This window comes from Crocodylus porosus, unplaced genomic scaffold (assembly GCF_001723895.1).
Source record: "Crocodylus porosus isolate Cpor-Errol unplaced genomic scaffold, CroPor_comp1, whole genome shotgun sequence".
In the NCBI taxonomy this organism is placed as follows: domain Eukaryota; kingdom Metazoa; phylum Chordata; order Crocodylia; family Crocodylidae; genus Crocodylus; species Crocodylus porosus.
The window spans coordinates 13,254,246-13,278,195 of record NW_017728928.1 but is presented as its reverse complement, the minus strand read 5'-3'; the positions used below and the strand labels follow the sequence as shown (position 1 = coordinate 13,278,195).

General features: G+C 52.2%; 1 protein-coding gene across 2 annotated transcripts in view; it reads right to left on the bottom strand.

Annotated features, from left to right (window-relative positions):
* The window catches only part of SPHK1 (sphingosine kinase 1), a 27,574-nt gene extending 3,709 nt beyond the window's left edge, over window positions 1–23,865 (bottom strand). Inside the window, exons 1-4 of one of the 2 annotated variants that reach the window (XM_019542655.1) lie at window positions 23,235–23,865; window positions 4,578–4,727; window positions 3,687–3,781; window positions 2,996–3,111 (exon numbers count right to left, since the gene is read on the bottom strand). In XM_019542655.1, the coding sequence (XP_019398200.1) occupies window positions 2,996–3,111; window positions 3,687–3,781; window positions 4,578–4,727; window positions 23,235–23,664 (791 nt within the window). In that variant the 5' untranslated portion in view covers window positions 23,665–23,865. Of the gene's footprint in view, window positions 1–2,995; window positions 3,112–3,686; window positions 3,782–4,577; window positions 4,728–12,284; window positions 12,377–23,234 lie in introns of those variants that run through there. The other variant, XM_019542656.1, reaches the window with a different exon arrangement.
* Between the last annotated feature and the right edge of the window lie 85 nt (window positions 23,866–23,950).

Sequence of the window (23,950 nt, the reverse complement as noted above, 5' to 3'; positions counted from 1 at the left end):
GGTCTGGAACCAGCTTCCAAGAGACGTGGTGCAGGCTCCTACCTTGGGGGTGTTTAAGAGGAGGTTAGATGAACATCTTGCTGGGGTCGTTTGACCCCAGTACTCTTTTCTGCCATGGCAGGGGGTTGGACTCAATGATCTGCTCAGGTCCCTTCCGACCCTAGAAACTATGAAACTATGCAATGGCCCAAATCCATGGCCCCAGTGGAAACCTGGCTAGAGAGCCAAATCTTCCACACTCGCAGAGGGGGGAGGACTAGGCAGTGGGGAGGGAAGGGTGTCTTTCTGGGACGGGTAGTAAAAGGGCACCTGGAGGGTCTTTGAGGCCTATTGGCTCGTTGTACTGACACCCGGGCCTTTGGCTCCTGTCAGCCCACAGCTACAGCAGAGCCAGCTGGAGTCTACCGTGCCCCTGGGACCGTCTGCAGAAGCAGCAGCTCGGCTGTGACGCTTTGTGACTGATACCAAGTGGGACCCAGGGACAACTCGGTGATCCCCAGAGCCTGGGGCAGAGTCTGCGGAGCTGCCAATTAAGGAGGGGAAAAGAAGCCATATTCAGAAAGTGAGCAGGTCTGGGCTGGGAGCAGCTAGAGCACCGCTGCCACCCGCCAGCCAAACAGCCTCAGGGGCCAGGCTGAGATGCTGAAGTGCTGCGTGGGGTGATGGGGCAGAGTGGCACACACTGCTCTGTGCTGACTGGGAGCTCTCCCAGCTCCATGAGCAACTTTGAATGTCATCACGCCTCTCACGAGGGCATATCCCAGCTTCCCTTCGTCTTCTGCTTAGACTGGTGCTCTCCTAACCCCTGAGCAAACCCAGCAGGGACGGAGGGACAGGCACTGGAGTGAGAAGGTCACGTGCTGACTTGTGGCTGGCCCGAGCTGCACAGCTGTGCAGAGAACATGTAAGCCGGGGCTATCAGAAGTGCATCCTTTCCAGGACATGGGATTAGAAGATGCCCTGCATCTCTATGCCTGGGGACCTACCTCACGCATCCTCTGCGGTTCCAAGGTGCTAAGGACCAGCAACCATTTACGAAGCCATGTAAGTAAATGCACCAGGTGAACACTGGGTACTTAGGAAAAACTGTCCTTAGAGCTGCCTTGGACGTGCAGTTTGCACAACTTAGCCCCTCAGTTGAGTTGAACTCCTGAAAATCCAGCCCCAACTGGTTTCTCACCGGAGGCATTATGAGAAAGCTGTCACCCATGAAGAACTTAAGGGGGTTTCATTTCTAAGCAGCGGAAGCTGGCCTGTTGAGATGACTATTTGTGGTTTGGATCAGGGAAATGTCTAACACTTCTTTCTTTTTTTCTTTTTTTTTTTTTTAAAGAAGGACTACAAGAAAGCACAGCCCTTTTCCCAGGACCTGCAAAGTTTTCAGAGCCACAGTTTCTTGCTGAAACTTTTTTTCACCGAGGGGTACTTACTAACCACAACAAAAAAAAGTTAAAATTCACTGTCCAGTTCTAGTTCCTGCTCCCTGCAAAACCATACGGCTTGATCTAAGGCAGAGTAACCTTCTCCTGGTGACTCGTGCCAAGAGAAAGATGTGTTTGCATTCTGGAATGAAGGCAAAATTTCCACCTTGACTTGCACTTAATGCATGGGTGCAAAACAACATGGTGGTTCTGTGGAAGGCTCTGGGAGAAGTCCAGTGGATGGTCTCCCAGTTGGCAGTTCAGACATGTTTTGGAGCCAAAGCGTTCAAAATACTTGGCATAGTGAGGACAAATATTGCCCCCATTTTATAAATGAGGGAACAGGCACAGGCCATAAAGTCAGCCCTTTTGTGACATGCAGTCAGCAAAAATCCCCCAAAAAACATTTACACTGTATTAGGCCACTGTCCACCTAGGCTAAATGTGCTTCTCTGACTTGGTTATAAGCTGGTTTTCCAGTCTTTACAGGCTACAGTCACTCCAGCTGGGCCACAGCCATGTTCCCTGTCTCTCTGAGCAGGGCAATTTTGGTAGCGTGGATGAGGAGCCTTGGCTTTGCAGTTTGCTTTTAGTAGGTATGTGACTAAGTTCTGCCCATATGTCTCCCTGCCACCCTGCTGGGTAGGATCTCACCCTCATTAGCATCCTCAATGAGGCTCAATGGCATGTTCAGCTTGCGGAAAAGGCACTTAAAAGGAGATGTGATAGCATTCTTCAAATATTTGGAGGGCTGCCATAAAGAAGAGGGGAAAACGCCTTGTCTTTTCCTGCAGAGAGGAGGATGGGGACCAATGGCTTGAATATGCAGCAAAATAAGTTTAGACTGGATATCCAGAAAAACTTCTTTGCCGTTATCACAATGAGGCAGTGGAATAGGCTGTCTGGGAAGCTGTGGACCCTCCGTCACTAGAGCTGTTCAAGGAGCGGTTGGACGGCCACTGGCAGGGATGATCTGGGCATATCTGTGTCTATGCTCTACCACAGGTATTTCCCATGCTTCTAGGCTTTACTAGTTGCCTCCCCGCCACACTTTCTGCTATGCGTGTCAGTGTTTTTAAGCCTTCTCTGAGGTATTGAGTGTTGGCTACAGCCAAGGCTGAGGACTTTGACTGGGCTGTGCCAATACCCCTGCTGGGAGCAAAGCCAGAGGTTCCTGGCTAGAGGCTTTTGCCCCTCCACTCAAGGTCAGACTGATGATCTAGGGGTCAGGAAGGAATTTTACCCCAGGGTCAGATTGGTATGGGCTGTGGGGGGCTTAGCAAGGGGCATGGCTCTCTACCTGGCACCTTTTGAGCACATATTGACAACGTTTTATAGGAGCAGGGCATTGGCTGCCATGGTTCCCCTGCTTTACCTGTGGCAGGGTAGGGTGTTAGGTCTGTGTTGAGTCAGGGTTGAGGGCCATCTTATGTAGAGTTTAGATTATGGTTGTATGATATGGTTTGGATAGGGATGATTCTGCGTCAGGCAGAGGGTTGGACCAGATGACCTCTGGCGGTCCCTTCCAGCCTGACTTCTCTATGGCTGAGCCCTTGCAATGGCTGAGAGCTTACCCAGCGTAGTGATTGATTGAAGCAGCCAGCGCATTCCCAGAGCCCCCTGGCAAAATGCAGAGTGGCTTCTTGAGGGCAGACTCCCAGTCCTGTCGCTTCATCAGTCCATTCACCACCTGCAGAGATGGAGGCACAAACATAGCAGTGTCCCAGAGCCTGCCTTGGAGAACGATGCAGACCAGCATTGTTCTGGGCCTGGTCACACTACAGAAGGGCTTGGGAGTGTTTCTGAGGGAGCTGGAAGGGGTCCTGGGCATGTTTGCGACAGGCGCTAGATGAAGTTTTAGATGACATCTCTTTCCTTGGTGTCTGGTAGGCACCCAGCTTGGCTCCAAGGCCCATGCAGCAAAGCTGGGAGCTATCTCCCTTCATGAAAGGTAATGGATCCAGGTACAGAGTCTAACTTAGCCACAGTTCTTACTGGCAGCAACCCTGATCTTCCAGGGAAGTGCCTCCCAAGAGCATACAGCCTTGAGGATGCCCCAGGTGTCTGACCTGCAACACCCCCACTTCTCATTCAGGCCTCTCATTCCCCACTTCTGCTGATGTCCTTCATTCCTGAGCCATCACTCATCTCCTCGTCTTTGTTACCCACAAAATCTCCACCCCCACCCCCCAAGCTTGGGGGAAATGCAGATCCCAAAAGATCCTTTGCAGTGGGGCAGGACCTGATTCCTGGTCCTCTCCTTACCTCGAACATCAGGCCATCTCCAGCCATGACCACCAGGGCGTTCCAGCTGGACAGGTCACCATTCTGCACAAAGTCATGAGCGTGATTGGGTCTCTCTGGAGAAAGGGAAAGAGAAGCACTGCAGATTAGGATGGGATGGGCCGTATCAACTGTGTGATGCCCAAAACAGGGAGAGTCTCCTCTTCCTGTGCAGTCCAGTACCTGGCACTAAGGGAGATGGTCACGAGATGGCATTTGTGTTACCTATTGGCCTTTCCAAGCTGTTCTCCCAAGCCGTGCTCCCAGTCTTGGAGCCAATAAGCAAGAACCTGCCCAACCACTAGGAGAGGGTGAGGAAACAGCAAGGCTAAGATGGGCACCCAAGAAAGGGCTTGCATGGCTAATGGGTACCTGAAGGATCTCCCCTAACCTGGAGGGGCTCTGTGCACATGTCGTACATCTCCAAGTCATGCTGGAGTGCTGTTGTGAAAGGATGTGACTGATTCATCTGTCTGTGCTGCCCCTGTAAAGTTCTCATTGCTGAGGGATGGGATATGCGACATTAATCACGCCCATCCTCGTGCTTTTTGCTCCTTTCTATTCATTTGAATACTGTGCATCCTATTAGTCAAATGCAAATGAGTCACTTTGATTTGCGTGCTCCCATCCTGGAGAGTCTCCAGTGCTAAAGCCCAGAATCCAGTGCAGACAGGAGACGGAAAGGAACGGAGCCATCAAAATTTACCCCATGCTGGACAAATGCCTAAGCAGGAGCGGGGGGGGGGTGTCAAACACAGACCTTGGGCACAGATGCGTACCCTCTGCTGATGGCAAGAGTGCCCCTATGACACTACTGCCGCTGGCCGCCTCCTCAGCTGGCCCCATGCCCACCCGTGATGGGAGCAGACTTACCCGTCACAAACACGGTGAACGCTATGTTGGCCTCCGTCAGCATCGGCTGCACGTGGGACTGGAAGAGCTGCAGCGCGCGGCCCGTTCCGCTCTGGGGGTTGAGGAGCACCAGCACTCGGCAGGGACGTGGCAGGAGGCCGTAAGTCACCCCTGAGTACAGATGAGAGAGGAGACTCAGCCCTGGCTACGTCTACGTCTTGGGCTTGTACGGGGTCTGCATGAGTGGGACATGACTCCGGAGTGGCAGGCAGCATTGCTGTGGGAGCAGACCCTGGGCACCAGCTAAGCAGGGCAGCTGCGGTGTCCAGTTCCCTCTTCTCTGCTAGGGCTGCTGTGGTGCAGGCTGATGACAGCTATTGCTTGAGCTCCGCAGCTGAAGTGAGGGAACTCTTATGGGCTCTTTGTGTGGGGACACGTGGGAGCCTTTTATAAGGCAGTGGGTAACTCCAGCTTAGCAACCCCCTCCTGCTCTAGTGTAGAGGAGTATCTGCAACATAAGCAGAGCACCTGTTTCATCCAGGTCAGAAGGGCCCCTCTCGCTATAGGTTCTGGTTTGCTTAAACATAAGTCCACATGGAAGCAAAACAGTAGTTGGGAAACCAACTTTCTGGAGTAAATTCCACTAGCTGTGGAAAGGGCACCATTAAACCCAGTGACTCAGCTTTTCCCATTGCAAAACAACAGCCTATTTCTTTTGGCCAGAGCTGCAGAGCACTAGGAAATTCAAAGCTGTTTCATCAGAGGTAGAGCTAAGGGAAGCTCTCTTATCATTCCCGGCTTCTAGCGCTGCTCGTCTGGGGAGGGAGGACTGAGATGAGATGGCAATGCCCCGCTTTCCCACGCTAGCTTGTGGTTGTCTGTGTCCTGCTGCCAGAGAAGTGACTGGGACACCAGACTCCCATTCAGCACCCCAAGCATTTCCTCCTGCACTCGGCAAGGACAAAGGGCCACCAGCCCAGCTCACCACGCAAGTTCCTCCTTCCTCAGGGACTATGACCCAGAGCAGCTCTCACCTGCTGCACGCTTGGCAAGCACCAGAGGAAGGAAGATAGCTCTTCTATGCACTAAATCAGTTGGCGGCTGGGCTGGGCTGCAGGCAGCCTCAGCTTTAGGGTGATCCAAGCTATTGCAGAAAACCCTGAGCGCTTGTTAGCCAGGAGGAAGGGAGATCAGAGATAAAAACAGACCATTTTGTTCATGCCCGGTTATTTCCCTAACCTGCTCCAGATGGATGAGCTCCAGAGGGAGAGGAGGCAGGCTCTCTGGGACAAAGGCCTGTTGTTCACCTAACCCCTGGAGGAGCTCGGATTCCAAGCGCTACAGCCTTCCCTACACTATAATTAAAGCACATTGGGGACGTCGTTACATAATATGCTTGTCACCTGACCTATTTACGGCACTCTGAGAGCTGGGTTTGAACTCAGACCTGGGCGGAAACAGTCGTTGCTGTTGTATCACCATAAACATTTTTATAGCAGCACAAATGCCAAGCGAACGGATGTCCCTGCCCCAGGCCATGCCACAAATGCCCCAAATTTGTGGCTACAACAAAGGCAGTATCAATTTGCGCTGCTTTATTGCAACAAGTGCCTGCTGGGTTTCTACTGGGACAGCATAGGCAGCCCTGAACTTCCCGTGCTCTCCAGCCACCCCTGGGCAGGGACTTCAAGGCCTCTGGGGGCTTGTTCCTGTATGTCCCAGTTATTACCATTCCTGGGGTGTTCAGGGTCAGGCCAGTTTTGTCCTGCTCCCAGGCTAAAGAACCAGGGACCCCCTGCCTGGGTTCTGCTGTCCGGGGTTTTCCGGGTGCCCGCTGACACCGGCTGGCAGCCCCAACCCCAGGACTGCACTGGAGTGTTGAATGTGCTCCACTGAGGTCCCAGGGCTGAGACTGGAAATCAGCTGATTGTTGGTGCCAGTCCTGGACCTGCACAGGAGCCAGTTCTGCTGCTTACAGAGATTCCCCGTGGTGCATCTCTGCAAAGGGAGAACACAAGATCGGTGGGCAGGACAGCACATGAAGCATGTTTCACCCAAGGAAGCAGATCAGCTGTGCTAGGGAACTAGCTTTACTCAGTGTCTCCACCAGCGTGTCCCCTGAGGAGTGGCAGCACTCGGTGAGTTGGTGTAGCCAGGTCTTGGAGGGTGTTGCCTTGTTTTCTTGCCCTGCTCTAAGCAGGGCATGAGTTAGGATTTCTTAAGCCTCATACCCCAATGCTCCTGCTGTTGCTACTGTGGAGCAAGATAACTCGAGAATAAACCAGGCGTGGAGCTCATCCAGGAGAAAGCCCACCAAAGGAAAAATGGTTGCACTGGTTCATGCCCCATTCGCCAGCCCCATGGGCTGTGACACCCTGCATCAGGCAGTAACCTTGCATGTCTATGCCCTGCAGCACACTGCAGTGTAGACCTATCTGTCAGGTGTAGTACACTTTCTGTCCACACTACATCTAACCTGGCTATGAACCCAGTTGGGTGCAGGCACCACATCACCATCTGCACCATCAGGAGCAAGATTTTGCCTGTCGTACTTCCCCCAAAATGAAGCCCCTGTGTCTGTCTGAGGAGGAATCAGCGTGAAGGACTGCCAGTGATTTGGAAAAAGCTGTCAGATCCAATTTGGTGCATGTGGGGATCGTTTTCTGACAGGTTTGTTGCTGGAGCTTGATGTCTGAGCCAGGCTGAAGATGGAGTCTCTGTGCGTGCACTAGTGAGAGGAGAGGGAAACGCTACAGACTCCAATAGAAAATTATGGAAGCCATTAATGATTAAGAAGATCCAGGCTGACAGCTCTGCCTAGACACGCAGCTGGCTCCCGAGGAGATGCTTAGCCAGAGCGGCAGGGAATGAGCCGTTCCTTCATGTTCCTCTCCCACAGCAGCGCTCGGAGGGCACCGCTCCTTTGGTAACGGACACGTTCACCTGGAGCTACATCACTGTCTCCCCGGCTCACCCCTCTGACCTTGCCTGTCTGTTGGTAGGGAGTGGAGCTGGGATGCCCTGGGGAAGGCCAGGCTAGAAAAGGGCAGGCTGGGAGTCTGGCTTTTGGGCATCATTTACTTCGGGCTCAGAACAAGGAGGAACAGCAGGGCTGGGGCCTGGCTCACTGCTCGGCAGGGAGGCTGAGTTGAGATGCTGCGTCCATTGGAGCCAACAGCAGTCTTCCTGTGGCCTAGATTTTGTCCTTGGCTCAAGTCCCAGGGCTGCCCAAACACTGGGCATGGACAGGCGAAACATTTGCACCAGTGGCATCTGCACCAGTGCCAGAAAGTAGCAAGCAGACTATGGAAGCCCCTAACCTGGGGTAAGTTTGCCCAATCAAGGATAATTATATCTAAAAGCATCAGGGACAAAATTCTGCAAGTGTGATATTACACTAATTCAGATGGGATCTGTCGGTATCCATCCCAGGGGCACTTTTTTCTTAGGTCAAATAGGCTATTGCTTGCTCCCCTGGCACCTAGCAGTGATGCACAGTAAGAGCCGTTCAGTGTGAGCTACTCCAGCTCTCCATGTCTGTCCATTCCTGACTCCATTACAGCAGCAAATGAACCAGCAGCAACAACACCAGGGTATGTGTCTATCTGTCTGTCTTTCCTGCTTTGTAGAGGGGAAAACATGCAAAGAGGTGAAGAGCTGATGTTTCTGAGGTTCTCAGCAGCCCCAGCATACTTTGTAGGGGACTGGGAGGGTTTCATAGCTCTGGAAATTGAGCCCTCATTTGGGGTCATGTAGTAGGTCAGTGTGGAGGTCAACTCTGAACCCAGGTCTTCCATCTTTCAGTTCCTGCCTTAGCCCTGCTGCAATGCAGGGCTGAGCTGAGCATGAAATGGGTTGGGGAAAGGGTTGGCAAGTTAGACCAAACATGTTCAAGTCTTGCAAACCAGCTCTTCTCCTAGCTCTTGTCCTCTCCTGCCCCTCATTGTCCATCACAGCTCCCTTGTCCCCTTTCCCTTCTCCCACAGTGCCCTCTGGGTTGGCAGGGTGCTCAAGGGCCATCAGGTCTAGAAAGGACTTGGGTAACTCCAGTCCCAGAATAAGTCAAGGGTGGAAGATGCCAGCCAAGGCCAATGGAGAAACCTCCTGCAGTGGGCACATGTTGAAGGGTGCCTCAACAGATGAAGAACCTGCTAGTGTAGATGAGCTCAGCTGTGGGCAGTAATAGGAGTGTCCAGTTGGGGGGCTGTCTACCTTACAGAGCTGCTGTCACCATAGCTGTGCCAGTGTGGCACTGGTGGCAGAAGCCCCTAGTGCAGGCACAGAGTGTGGCCTTCTGCCAGCCTAGGTACCATCTCCCTTGTCACCAAAAGTCCACCTCTGCATACAGAGCCATATGCTGCCGGGGGGTTGCTATCTCAGCAGAAGGTGTGGAAAGGACACCAGCTATGCTGGCAATGCTTGTAGTGTAGGCCAGATCTGGGTATGACGACACCACTGAGCGAAGATGAAACGTTGCTTTAACTCGCTTCTCCGTAGCCATGCTCAGACTCTGGCCCAGTCTGCATAAGCATGTTAAACCCTGATTTATCATGACAGACCGTCCCAGAGCTACCAACCTCACTTCCTAAGCTGACAGCCATAGCAAAGATGTTATCTTTGTCCCCCTCCAGGCAGGCAGATACCATCCGCCTCTTTCTGCTGGGTTCTCTCTTGCAGCCTTAGCTCCTTTGGACTTCCTGTAGCCCGTGGGGGAAGAGGGAGGGAAGGGCAATGGGGCCTCAGGTCCAGCTTGGGGTTGTGGTTCACAAAGCCATGATACATTTATCTCTTGACACTCAGAGAAGCAAGCCAGGGCTCGGCGGGGTTGCTGACGATGCACAGAGCAGCTAAGCTCAAAGGCTGGCAAATTCAAGAGGTTTTAGGGTGATAAAATAAAAAGTGGCACAAGTCACAGTCTCTCCTCTCCCCCATCAGCTGTCTACAATAGGAGCTGTGATAGGATCTGTGAAATCATCTCTACCGCTCAAGGGGGAGAGAAAGTCATCTGAAGAAGCCAGCAGGAACAAGGTAACACCTTCCAGCAAGTGCCTTGCATTTGATTGAACCCAAGGCTCACACTGAAGCTGCAAGGGAATGATTGAAACCATGTGATTTGCCAGGCAACAGCTGAGTCTGGAGTGGGGCGGGGAGGGGGGGTGAGGGTTAGCAATCATTGCATCTTGTCTGAGTGAATTCACTGGCTCCTGTGCTTCCTCTCCTTGCAAGCTATTAACAGACAATATGGTCCCATCTGCTCTACCCACCTTGCCTAACCCTGTGTGGAGGGGTGTGTGGGGAACCCAGTGCTCCCAAACCTGGTAGATTCCTATACAGCTGGGTGCTTATATATTCCCATTTTACAGAAGGGAAGAGGAGAAGTGGATGGTTTCAAAGCGCCTCGGGGATTTAGGCACTCCGGTCCCATTGAAACAAAGAGGATGCGTGTCTGAATACCTTGAACGGCTCTGGGAAATTCCAGCCTGAGCGACATGCCTAAAGTCACGCAGGGAACATGTGGCAAAGCCACGAGCTGAGCTCAGCTCTCTTGAGTCCCAGCCCAGTGTTTCTATCCGTGCACCATCCCCGCGGCGCCTCTCCCTCCTTCACCCGGAGTGTCTTTATCCTGAGTCAGGGCAAGCAGATGGCTCACAAGCTCTCTGACTCCCGCGGAGGAGCGAATGCTGACATGGCAGACATCTCTGCTTGGTCATGTTTGTTGAGAAATGCTGGAGTCATCAAGGAAGTAACTTGTGTCCCACAGCGCTGTAACTAGGGACCACTCCGGGCAAACAGATCCCCCAGCCCTTAGGACCTGTTTGGCCTCTATCCACACCCGGGGGCGCGAGGAGAGCCTGTTTAGCACAGAGGGGGGAAAGCCTGGACTTCCAGGTAGCTGGGGGCTGGAGGGGCCGGCCCTGAGGTAGCAGCACCTCTCTCTTTAAGTTAAACCCATCTGTAGTTCAATGGGAGCTAAGTTGAAGGACACAGATAGGTTTTTCCAAAATGGGGTAGAGGGAGGTTTCTCCACACCCAGACGAAGACGCCCTCCATGCAGGGAGAGAGGGTATCGTTTGCATTTACAGTCTCTCCATTCTTTTCGAACCTTCCTCAAGGCTTTGGAAGTGGAGATGCTTTTAAGGAATGAGCATGCATTGGCCATGCAGCACTCATTAATTATCCCTCATCAGCTCATGTGAAATAGCTTTTGGTCCAACATACCTACTTCTAGGCCACCAAATACAGTCTGGCTGTGGCACATACACGGCACTGCACCCCCAGTGAGCAAACATAGCTGCTGTGTCCCATCGTATGTGCTAGAGTAATCCTGGAGACACTGAAATCAAGGGGTGTTTTGCATGGTCTTCAGCAAGGCCAGGAGTTTATTCTAAAACCGTATCTCTGTCTTTCCACTTTTGCTTCCCCACCCGCTCTAATGTGGGTGCAATGCTCATGGTACATGTGCTAATGTTGATACGGCACAGAGCAGTTCTAGGAAGCTGATACCATCCGATTTGTAACAGCATAACAGTGTCTGTAGTGTGGCTTTTTGCTGGCCTAGCCCTGTCAGAAACACTGTTTTCAGCGTGCTGTGCATCATAGCGCCATATCCTCTTCTACCTCTTAGGCATGTGAATGAACGTGGGCACCTCAGCGTGACTAGTCCACCCCGTCCAGGTCCTGAAAATCCATGACTCCATCTACTTTTGTGCCACGCAGTCATCTTACCATTGAGACTTAGTCACAAAAAGCAGCGAGGAGAAGAAGGACCCACCAATCTCTTGTATTAACAGTTTGTCAGGGACTCCCACAGGGTGGAAGAGAGTCGTGCTTGGACACCCAAGTCCACTTAGGTGTCCAACAGGCAGACTGGGATCTGGCCCATAGGCTGTAAGTGTTTTGCAGTGGAAAGTAGTCTACCTGGGTTGACTGTATAGCATCTAACACAGAGGCGGGCAATTCTTTTGGGTGGAGGGCCACTTACTGAGTTTTGGCAAGTCATCGAGGGCCACATGACAGGCAGTCAGGGCAGATAAATATTAATTTTCTAAATTTTTTAGGGGCCCTGCAGACCGGATAAGATGACTTGGTGGGCCGCATCTGGCCCGCAGGCCTCATTTTGCCCACTCCTGCTCTAACACATTGGCCACATTCAGGGCCTGTGGGCACCTGTGTCTTACAAACGGCCCAAACCACATTGTGTGAGTGCTCCAAACCCAGGCCAGATGAGTTTGCCCAAGCTACGGGAGGTGCCCTGTTCGATAGCACAGACTAAGAGACATGGCCAAGCAAAGACCTCGCAGAGACAGCAGCCGCAGTAAGCTGAGGATGATGCTGGAGCACTCGCTGTCCTGCTTCAGTCAGCTGGGACAAGGAACTCCAGCCTGGCTGGCAGCTGCAGGAGGTTTGAGGGACCTTTGTTTTGCAAGCGCCTGCTCTGTCAGGGAGGTCTCCCCAGGCTCAGAGCCCCTTCACAACGACCACCCTCCCTGCCTCGGCCCCTCCCTCTCTCCCACCGGGGGATTTCAGCAAAGGGCTGGCCAGCCCCACCCTTTGGAGCTCATTATCAAGGAGGGACAGATGCCCATCTGCACAGGAGAGGGTAGTTTGCTCGTCCTCTCCGACCTGGTGCTGATTAGCTGCACTAGATGTGCTTGCCAGCTAGGAAATAAATCAGCTGTGGTGGGAACAGGAAACAGCGGCCTCTAGTCCAGTCCTCTAAACTCTCACCTCGGTTGGTTTCCTGGTAAACCTCCAAGATGCTATTTTCCAGGGTAGATTCACTGCTTGGAGGAACAGGGGCAGGTCTGCGCGGGGACGGCAGTGATCAGCAGGCAAGCGAATGCACAGCACTGTCGCTACGCCACACTGACTCCCTGTGTGTAGACTCTCTGCAGGCCAGACCCCTTCCCACCTGGTAGGTGCCAAAATGACATCCTATTTTGCCCCTGAGAAAACAAAGCATAAGGGGTGGGGGTCTACCTTCTTCTCACTGCCTGTTGTGTCTTGGTCTTCAGGGTAAGGGGACAGCATGTTACCAAAGCAGACGGGTTAGTAAAGCGGAGAAAAATCGCACTTGGGCATCTAGGTGCACTGAAGCACCTGGCAGATGGATGGAACTGGGTCTTTACCCTACCTCAAAGGGGGAGCAAGTGCTGAGTAGCTAGTGCACAGTATTTGCAGCAACTTCCCTGTGTGGACAAACCCTGAGGATCCATCCGCACCGGTCCAGCCTGGCCAGCTCCCCTCGGCTCCGGAGTCTTAAAGCCCCAGCTCCTAATGATGTATGAATCTTAATTTTCATTTACCAAGCAAGTTTCTAGCTCTCGTGGCTGCAGAGGGAAAGTGGAGGGTGTGGCGGGAGGGCGCCAGACAGGATCAGAACCCAGAGGGCACCTGAGAGCCCAGCAGTTTCTAATATTGTTTTTAAAAAACTGATGCGACTGTTAAGCCAAATCCATGATTTCAGCATTTTTGAGTAACTCCGGATGACCCAGCATTTCTGAACACAGTCCTGTCCAAGTGCCAGCAATCTGGACCACTCCCTGCTTGCCCTCCCCTCAGCCCGGGCTGCCCACGTGTGGCAGCTCATTGCGGGGCTTTGTGATGTGTAGCGGAAGGCAGGGGAGGCATGCACTGTATGGACTAACTAAATCAGGGATGCTCAAGCTTTCGTAAGTAATGGCTTGCTTCCTCAGAGGCTGTGGTGGGAAGCCGCACTATGTTCGGACCTTGCCTGCGAAAGACTGCAACAAGGGCTTGGAGTGGGCTGGGGAGCACCTGGGATGGGGTGGCCAAAGGTGCCTCCTCTGGGCCCAGGCAGGTTGCAGGCAAAGAACATGGCTGTGAAGATAAACTAGAAAGCACTGTAACCTGGGGTAGGCCCCTGTGTCCAGCTACTAGAGGGCCTAACCCAGCCCAAGGTGGCAGCCTCTGGTGGTCTCCATGGATGGGGGGGGGGCTTTCTTCCCTCCATCACTCAGGGGGGGCTCTGTCAGCCATCAAAGAGTTTTGTGACCACCACCCCCGGCACACACATGCTCATCAAACTCGAACGGGGGAGTTGCTGTGATCCGCAGACTACTTATTATGGCCTTGTTGGACCACCATGGGTCCATGGACCAGAGCTGGGAAAGCACCGGTATAAGACCTACCATATGTTCTGTACTGGCAAAGCCCTGGTAGCATGGCGGCATCTCCCTCAGCACAACTGCGCTTAGTGCTGGTTTAGTAAAACCGTCCCACACAAGTGAAGCCAGCCCAGCAACATTAGTAGTGGCCCAGTTTTGTTGGTGCCATCGGGTCTACTCTAGGGTGTTCTGTGGGCACGGGTATGTCAGTAAGGGCTGTATCTTCTCACCCCCTTGGCCAACATGGCCAGGCCAGCAGAAATCTGGAGCTTAGAGCCGGCTCTGATGTGGGGAGAACCTTTCAGCCCCCTGTGATCTAAGAGATGCTCACAGGAAAGAGCAAGATTTCAACAACCTCTTACTCTATTGAGTAATATTGAGCCTGGGCTTGGGCATCTGATGTCCTGGGAAGACGCGTGTTCCCCCATCAGCACCCAGCTTCCTCTTTCGAGGCTCAAATTAGAACTGCAGCAGACGAGCTGAGAGTGAGTCAGAAGAGATGCTGGGGACAGAAAAAGCTGTCCTTTCAGAGACAGCCTGATTTTTCTCAGGCTGGGGTCCCATCTTGAATCACTTCCATCCCACAGCAGCATCCCCTTGCTCTGAAACAGCTGGCCTCTACATGTTCACCGAGATCACGAGGAGACAGCAAATCTACCTGCAAAGATCCTTGTGTGACCTCCTGGCCCTCGTATGCATGCGCTTATGGTCTAAAGTATGACAAAATGGTGCTACAAGTGAGTGTAAACCTCCAAGCTGTGTAGGAAATAAGAATTTGCATCTAGGCACTTGAATATCACAGCGATGGGTGCAACGGATTGAATGGGAATTGGGAATGGAGTGAGGAACACGGCACCTCTGCATTTCCCATCCCAGGCCAGTCCAGGTCAGCGTTCCCGTCTCAAATGACTGTTTCAGGTTGCTACAACCTTTGTGAAAGGAGGGGACAAAGGCAGATCTCATCTGACACACCTTGTTAGAAACTACCCTCACAATAGAGACCCTTGTGTAGCAGCAGCAAGGAGCAAGGACTGAACAGGCTGCAGAGACTGAACCCTAAGAGGTAGTCTTCCCTGGTGAAGCTGGAAGGGAGTTTGTATGGCTGTGGCCCTGATGCTGTGGAGGCTGTTGACCTCCATGCCAGCTCTGAGGTCACATTCTCTTCAAAGGGAGAAGAAACTAATGGCAGTATTTAACAGGGACATCAAGTTAAAGCAGCAGAGGAAGTGCCCCAGAGCAGACTGGACATGGCTTGCTCTGTTCCTGGTCTCTCAGCTGAGAGGAACAGCTGTGGTGGTGGTGGTTTACGGTGACTCTTGACCCATAGGAATGGGACTGTGATCTATCAGCTTCTTTCACACGGCTCAGAGAACAGCCCGTCACAGCACAAGCCAGCAACAGAAGGAGCAACCCCTTACAACGTCCCTGAACCACCTCGCTCTGTCTGAACTATGGACCCTTCAGGAGTGAATGGTGTTCCCAGGAAGCAGCCACCATCAGGAGCTCACTCCACAAGTTCTCCGGTACTTGTGAAAAGTCCTTGTGAAAAGTACAGTTCTTTGATACTTGTGAAAACTCCCTTGGGTTTTTTGGCCTTAGGCAACTCCTAAGACCCAGCTCAGCCCCACTCTGTGACCAAACCATGCTCGAAGAGAGCACCCCAGCTGGAGAACAAGGCCAGAATAATGAGGAAAGGAAGGCAAGGCTTCATCCACCACAGCGCCCCAGAGTCACCTGCCCCTGGCAGGGTCTGTGAGCCCTGCTCTCCCCTCTCCCAGAGCAGCAGATTCAGAGCCACGCTTGAGAGACCCCAGCACCTTCGTTCTGCCAGCAAGAGGCATTTCTAGGAACTGGTTCTAAACAGCTGGGAAACCAAAGTGCCAATTACAGTCACAACTTAATTAACATCTGCAGGCTTCTGCAGCTCCTCAGGGACTCTTGGGTTGGAATGTGCTCTTTGAATGCTTTTGCTATCAACCCAGCTGGGCCCTCCTCAGCCAGGCCTGAGGAAAGCGGGATGCTTGGGTCCTTAGTGAAAGGCCTCTGCCAGAATGCATGGGTGATGCAGAGTCAGGGCAGCAACGCAGCCCACAGATGGGCCAGGCTGGCTTGCAAGGGGCTCTCACTAGGTAGAAAGTCCGAGGGATGAGTAAGGGGGAGAAAACAATCTACATAGGGTTGACCAGTCTGTTGGGTGATGAGCTGGGAGGAGACAAATCATGCCTGACCAACCTGATTGCTTTCTATGATGAGATGACTGACTATGTGGATGTGGGGAAAGCAGTGGGTGTGATATACATTGACTTTAGCAAGGCTTTTGATACCATCTCCCACAGCATTCTTGCAAGCAAGCTGAAGAAGTATTGGATTAGATGAATGGACTGTAAGGTGGAGAAAGCTCACCGGATCAACAGGATCAACGGGTAGTGGTCAAAGGCTCAAGATCCAGTTGGGAGCCAGTATCAATTGGAGAGCTCCAGGGGTTGGTCCTGGGGCTGGTTTTGTCCGGTATCTTCATTAAGGATCTGGAAGATGGGATGGAGTATACCCTAAACAAGTCTGCAGATGGCACCAGCCTGGGGGGAATAGTAAATAAGCTGGAGGGTAGGGATAGAGTTCAGAGTGACCTAGACAAATTGGAGGATTGGGCCAAAAGACATCTCATGAGGTTCAACAAAGACAAACGCTGTGAAGATAAGGACTTAGGATGGAAGAATCCCATAGACCATACAGGCTTGGGACCAACTGGCTAAGTAGCAACTCTGCAGAAAAGAGGTTACATTGGGGTTACATTGGACAATAAGCTGAATATGAGCCAGCAGTGTGCCCTTGTTGAGAAGAAGGCTAATGGCATACTGGGCTGCATTGGTAGGAGTGTTGCCAGTAAATCGAGGGAAGTCATTATTCCCCTCTATTCTGCACTGGTGAGGCCCATCTGGAGTACTGTGTCTAGTTTTGGGCCCCCCACTACAGAAAGGGTGTGGACAAGCTGGAGGACAACAAAAGCGGTTAGAGGGCTGGGGCACATGGTGCATGAGGAGAGGCTGAGAGAACCAGACTTATTTAGTCTGCAGAAAAGAAGACCAAGGGGGAATTTGACAGCAGCCTTTAACTACCTGAAGAGGGGTTCGAAAGAGGATGGTGCTGAACTGTTCTCAGTGATGGCAGATGACAGAACAAGGACCAATGGTCTCAAGTTGCAGCAAGGGAAATTTAGCTTGGATGTTGGGACAAATGTTTTCACTAGGAGGGTGGTGAAGCACTGGAACAGGTTACCCAGAGAGGTGGTGGTGGAATCTCCATTGGAGGTTTTCGAGGCCCAGCTCAACAAAGCCCTGGCTGGGATGATCTAGTCAGGGATGGTCCTGCTTTGAGCAGGGGGTTGGACTAGATGCGACCTCCTGAGGTCCCTTTCAGCCCTCATTTTCTATGAGACTTCTGTGTTTGGATCTACCATTGGTCCTGTATACAGCAAGTCCCTTTGGCTGACCCAGCCTGGCTCACTCTGGATGAGCAGAGGCGTCTGTACCATCCTGAGCACGACCTGCCTATCTCTCAAATGGGAAGCAGTGTAGCTGCCTCTGGGCTTGTCTATCCTGCAGCGGTGGTGGTAAGTCCTGGCATGCCACCCCACCCACCTATGCCAGTAGGCACGCGCCAAGCCCAGAAGTCTCTTGGCTAGGTCTCTGTATGTGGGAGCAAGCACTTGGGGTGAACCCAGAACCTCCAGACTTCCAGACTGGGAGCGTATGAGTGGGCGCAGGTGAATGGGGCACGCTGGGATCTGCCAGTGCTGTCTTGGCATCTCTCTTCCCCATTTCATGCACGGGGAGCAGAAAATGCTGCATCAGCAGCTGACCTGATTGGATCTCACATTGGCGTCTCGCACTGCAGCTCGAGAATGGTTTCCTGCCATGGCATTGGGCCAAGGCATCTCTGAGCCTCAGTGCAAACACTTCCACGCTGCCAAGGTGGAGTCTGCTCTACTGGACAGATGGAGGGAGGTAACAAGCTGGAGACAAGTGAGCTCTCTTGAAAGCTGTTTTCCAGAGGGTTGGTTTGTACTCAGATTTTTTTTTAATGTTTCCCTCCCCCCTTTAAAAATTGAGAAGAGATCTGCCCTGTCACAGCCATCAGGGAAAGCAGGGGCCTTTGCTACCACGTAAGAAGGCTTTTCCTTCAATAAAGAACTTATAAATTGTGACGAAATCCCAATTTTTCTCCCTGGGGCTTTAATTCACCCTGATACAAAGCTAGCCTGTGCCTAAGCACCTACTTTCTTCAAGTGGGACCCCAAGAAATAGCAGCCCTGTCCCAGCTCCCTCCCCACCCAGTTACTGCTCATGGCAGATGCAAACAGTCCTCCACTGTTTGCAGTCACTCTCCTTATCTTTCCCACCACAGCAAGGTGCAAACTTTGAAATAAGTGTGTGTCTAATCTGTGAAAGGCATCACACTGCAGCCCCTGGCGCTGTCGCAGGCATTTTTAGATCTAGCCTGAAAAAGTGGGGAGGCTTGCAAATCCTAGGGACTCTTGTTTCATGAACTGCTTTTCATTTCCTGCTCTCTTTCCTACATATTCTCCCCTTCAGCATTTGAGAGCAGGGCTCTGATGCTGCAATGTACCTCTTGCAGGCTCAGACCAGAACATTGCGCTGCTGCAAATGAGTTACAAATGAGCCTGATCTGTCTGTGTCATTTTTTTTTTAGTACATCGGGATCTAATCTTCATTTAGCTTCCCTGCCAGCTGCTGCACTTGAAATAATAATAAGTGAAACCAATGAAGCCGCTTTCCCTGTTCAAGATGAGCGAAATGTGGTGATCCACCACACAGACACTAAGGGTTTTGAGAATCTTGGTTTTAACAAAAAGGTGGAAGGACATGCTTTTAAATGTGAGTTAATTGGAAAATATCCTCTTACAGGAAAGGGATTGAGAAAAAAAGAACAGATTAAATACCACCCCCCCAGCTACTAATGACATCCTCACTTATTAAGAAGAAAAGAATGTTATTAACTCAATTTACTTTGGGTTATAAAAAGTCAGTAAGTCAGACACAGGGCTGCAGTTTTGGACAAGATGAGCAGGGGGCCTTGTTAATAAATAGTTTTTTGCACTAGAATTAAAAATAATAATGATAAAAAAAAGCTAACAAATGCTTGATTTTAGGCTTGGTTTTGTAAAATCTGCTTTTTCTTAACCTAAAAGCTGAATCACCAGCCCAGCCTGAGTTGACGTGTTCCTTTAAATGCACTTGTATTCATTTTGAAGCTCGATCATTGTGACTGGACATGGAAATAAAGGCACTAGGGCATATAACTGCATCTCTGCACAGACATTCAGACATATGTGCACCAAACTAAAGCCAGCCCTGATGTAACTCTGCTGAAGCTGATGGAAGTCAGCAGGAACGAACATAGCCTTTTGTGTTGGTTAGATTTGAATTAAGCTTTACCCAGCACCCATCACATCAGCCTCTGGTTCTCATGGGGAACTGAAAACAAAAAGTGTAATGCTCTCCTAGTCCTGCTGCCGATCCCCTCCTGTGCTGCCTATAAATCCGCCATGGCAACATAGTCGCTTGCCGGAGACCTGTTTGATTAAATAAATGTGTCTGGCCACACGTCCCAAAGACCCCCAACCCAAAGCTGATGACCCTCTTGTGAAAATGCCAGACTAGCAGCCCCCAGGAGTTCAATGCTGACTACAAGGATGTGCGGTGCCGAAGGAACAGGAGGCTGGCAGGGTCCGGAGTCCTGCATTCAAAGGCAATCATTTAGCTACGGAGTCCTAAATATTGTCCGCTCCAGCCCTTCACATGCCGCAGCCTCTTATGAAACAAGTCCAATACACCTCTTCAACGTGCCACAGGTAAAAACCAAGGGAACAGTGTCAGTGGCAGAAATGTTACCAGGTTAACATGTGCTCAGACAGATTATTCCCCATGCCAGTGAGGACACATATTTAGTGGTGCATTAGAAGGTGCTGTTATTTATTAAGCCAAGGGATTCAATGGGAAGGAAAAGTTAATGGCACCTTATGGTGGATCTTTTACTCAGGCAAAAGGCCGTGAATCTGTATGGCAACACCCACAGCAACAGGAACATTCCCTCGTGTACTGCTACCTGTTAAACGTAACGGGGCATGCGAGCAGGACCTCTCCTCAAGGGAGGCAGTGGATAGGCACTGGGCAAGGTGAGCCAACGGTGTGGGGACAAAGACGCCTGGAGCCCATAGCCCCCCACCCTGAAATGCCCATGTCCAGTGATGCCCGCAAACCCATTTCCCTGCCTTGGGGCACAAATCTATCGGTATGTGAAAGCCAAGAGAAGTCGAATCATCCTGCTTGCCCCTCTCCCAGGCCAGACGGTGTTTGGATTCTCTCTAGAGGTCGATGCAAGAAGCCACCCCCTTCATGAACTGAATTACAACAAAGCTTCCAGGCACGGAGTCAGCTGCTGTCCCTCTCTGTCTGTCACTCTCTCACCCTCCCCTCCCCACGCTCCCCCTCGGGGAAATCTGTCTCAGCGCGGAGGCAATGGTATAATCACAGCCCACGCAGGAGGCAAAGCCAAGCAGGGGGCTCCAGGCTCCAGCTCCTCGCTGTGCTACAGCTGAGGAGGACGCCTGACTTCTTCGCCAACCGGGTTTTGTCTTCCATCCTGCAGGGAGCTGGCAGGGAGATCAGTGCACAGCAGAGCTTGGAGTCGGGAAGACAGAACTGGGGTGTGCGCTTTTAAATGGCTGCATGCCCCCTTCTCCATCATGGTGATGCCCCAGGCTGGGACGAGCAGGGGTTTCCCTCGTGGGCCTGAGTCTGACTGGACCATCAGCACTCACTGCTCCTCTGATCAGGCAGTGTAGCATCTCTCAGGGCTTGGCCCAAACGTGCCCCATTTTTGTTTCCCTGCCCAGCAGTTCCAAGCCTCTGATCTCTACGGCAGACGGCTTGGCCATATCCCTGGAAGGTCATTCAAACAGCAGAAACCTGCCGGGTGTTGGCCACTGATCCCTTCCTTCCATGGTCTCTGTATTGAATGAGCCTCCTGGAAGTCCTTGTAGAAGGAGCCCCAGCCAAGTGGCCTCTCAATGGTCAGGGCCAGCACTGATGGAGACGGTACGGCTTCTCCTGCTCCTCAGTCACTATCTGAGCCTCCAGGCCCAAGCTCTCCCTGCCAAGGCTGCCATTGCAATAAGGGATTGGGAAGATGGACACTTACCCATGAGGAACTGGAATGAGACCATGCAGTGGATGTCTCAAGGACCCCTGACCAGCTACTGGCTATCTTGCTGGCTGCTGATCTGGATTTGTGCTTGTGGTCCAGAACTAAAGGACTCCTTCCTGTTAACCTCTCTGGGCCTGTTCCCCTGCCTTCACTTCTCCCTTCTTCCTCCAGCAAGCTCGCAAGAGCATGGGAGATGCTAGACACCCTAGTGACAGGAGGAACGCTGGGCTTGGCTTGGAAGAGGACTTGTTGGCATTGATGGCAGGCAGCTAGTCACCTGGCATTGGCTTCTCCCTGTCCCAGCCTCACCCTAATGATGGATGCTCCACAAAATGAGACTGTCAGGGACATCAGCTGAGTGGAAGCCAAGAGGAACCAGCGGAAGTTCATGGCCCTTCATCCTGCACCGATTGGGTGGATGTGGAGGGGGTGACAACCTGCCCAGGACACATCAACTCAGGAAGTGACAGTGAGGGCATCAGCCTTTGGAAATAGCCTGGTCTTGTCCACTCACCTAGTTGAAGGCAGAGGTGGTCACAGGATGCCCTTGCAAGGCTATCTAAGCAGCAGCGGGGTGGGCAAGTGTGATGCTGACACCAGCATTGCTTATATGGTCCATGGCGAGCTGGTGAGTAAATATTGCATTGTCCTGGCTGTGCAGGGTAACAGCCTTCTGTGGTGGCTGGAAGGTTCCCTTCATACTTCACAGTTGAGCGATTTTTAGTTCCCATTTAAGCAGCCCTGAGCTGCAGCCTGTAACAATGAACTTCCAGCCCTTGGCTCAGGGGGCCAGAGCTGAGTGCAGGGGGCAGTTGCCAGATATCCCAGGCTGAGCAGGGACCCCCCTCCCAGGGCTTCTAATCAGGCTGTTACCTTCCCTGCCCCTGAGTCAGGTGGAAGAGATCAATTGTCAAAAGGGATCAGCTGCTCCCGATCTCTTCGTTCTGTTCCACCTGCTACCCCAGCCCTTCTCCAGTGCTGGCTCCCTGCTGGGGTGTGATCCTACAAACACACCTGTTGCAAACTAGGCAGCTCCCAGGAGTTTTCATCCAAATGCTGTCTAGAAAGGAGGTGCTGGCAGAGACCACACTTATTTATGGCTCTGCCCCTCTCTAAGGGTGCATATTGCCGCCCCCCTCAACCTCACAGGGACCTCTTCATGCTTGACAGATCTCTGATACAAAACAGCTGCTCTTATCCCAGCCCCTCCAGACCACCCCTGTTCGGGGAGGATGGGGAAACCTTGCCAAACAGGTTTGAATGGAGTTGGGCTGGGGAAAAGTTTCTCTCTAATACCCTACAAAAGAAATCAGCTGCTTCAAAAAGGTTCCCACAGTGTGGAACCTGGGCAGGTGGAAGTCTTCAGGGCAAAGGTATTTGTATGCCTTGGTATCACTCCAGCTCTGGGCATGCTGACTTGCCTGGTCAGACAGGTTTGGGGCTGGGAGAAGGCAAGGCTGATGTTACAGCCAGGGCAAAGCTTTCTGAGTTTCTCCTATAGGAACTACGCCTCTTGCCTGTTACGTTCCAGCACACAGCCGAATTTCCAGCCCTTCCTTCCCCCTTCCCTGGCTCCCACGGTACTGAAGGAAAGGTGTCCTTTCCACAAACAAGGGCAATGCAAGAGGAAAGTGTGTGCACCTGTTTAAAGGGGTTCCTCACTCAGTCCCCGGCCAAGCAGGCTGGAAATGCAGCTGAGCTCCCAGGGGCAGTGGTTGCGCTTCACTTCCCCATCAAAAAGAGACTTTGCCCTGCCCTCTGCTTCACCTCACCAAGGACCAAGAGAGGGCGTGTGGTTGGGAAGGGTTTCCCTGCAAGTACAGCTAGCTGCTCGCATGCTCTAGGCAGCCGCCCTCTGACCTCACCCTGCTTTAAACCCGAACAATCAGAGCTCGGAGAGACAAGTTCAGGAGCGGGCTAGAGAAATCCCTAGTGCTACAACTTTCCTAAGCTGCCTTGTTTTGGCAGGGAAACACCACCCAGCTGGTTTTAAAACAAGCTTTCCTGGGCCATGCTGGGCAAGCATTGAGCTCCAGGAAGAATGATGGTCGTAGTCCGGCATCTCGCTGGGGTAAACCATGCCTGGAATACAGCTCCAGGCAAGTCACTGACTTTCTGGTCCACTCGTCGAGGTCCTTGCGGAAGTAGCACATAACAATGCAAAGGCCAGGGCAGAGATTTCCCCCACCCCAGTGGAAACGTATTAAGAGAGCACTGAGCACTGCTAATCAAGACAGATCCTTCGCCCTTTACATTGGAGCTGGATCCCAGGAAGTGGCATTTAATTTCTACCATCCCTCACCCTGCTTTCCCAGGCACTTACCTTCCTGTTTCGGGATCTTGGGAAGGGAGAGCTCCCTGATTTTCTTAGCCCAGGTCTCAGCTAGCTTGAGATTTTCCTCTACATCCTGAGACCCGGAGACCCGGAAAGTCTTAGCCACTCTCTGCCTGGACGCTGAGGAGTCCCACCAGCCCTTCTTGAAGGGGTAGCAGAAAACAGAGAAATAGGCTGCCGGCTCTTGGGTCTCTCCGCCTCTGAAGGAGCAGCAGCCGATGCAGTTTGCCAGCTTCAGCACTATGCTCAGGCTGTCCAGACCAGCCTCCACTCCCTGGATGTGCAGCTCTGCACCGCGAGTGAGAGTGAGGGCACAGCTGTGTCTCAGCGCGGGCACCAGTGGGAACTGGCCATGGAGCAAAACTTCTGCAGAGCCCGGCTGCGGGGAGCCGTCCTCTGGGCCCTGCCAGCCATCCATCCCGGCTCATTTAGCAGCACCTACTGAGAGTGAGAATGAGAGAGGCAGCAGATTGCTGTCATTTGCCGCTGACTGGCTGTGGGGAGGGCCGGCCCTGACTTTTGGGCTGTTGGAGGGAGCCCAGGCTCTCTGCTGACACCAGGCTGCATAGCTGGGGAATGACATCACACATTGTTTCATTCATAAGAAAAATGAAATAAATAAATGCCGGGCCAAGGGACTGTTGAAAATTTACTGACTTTTTTTTTTTCCCAAAACACACACACACACACACACACACACACAC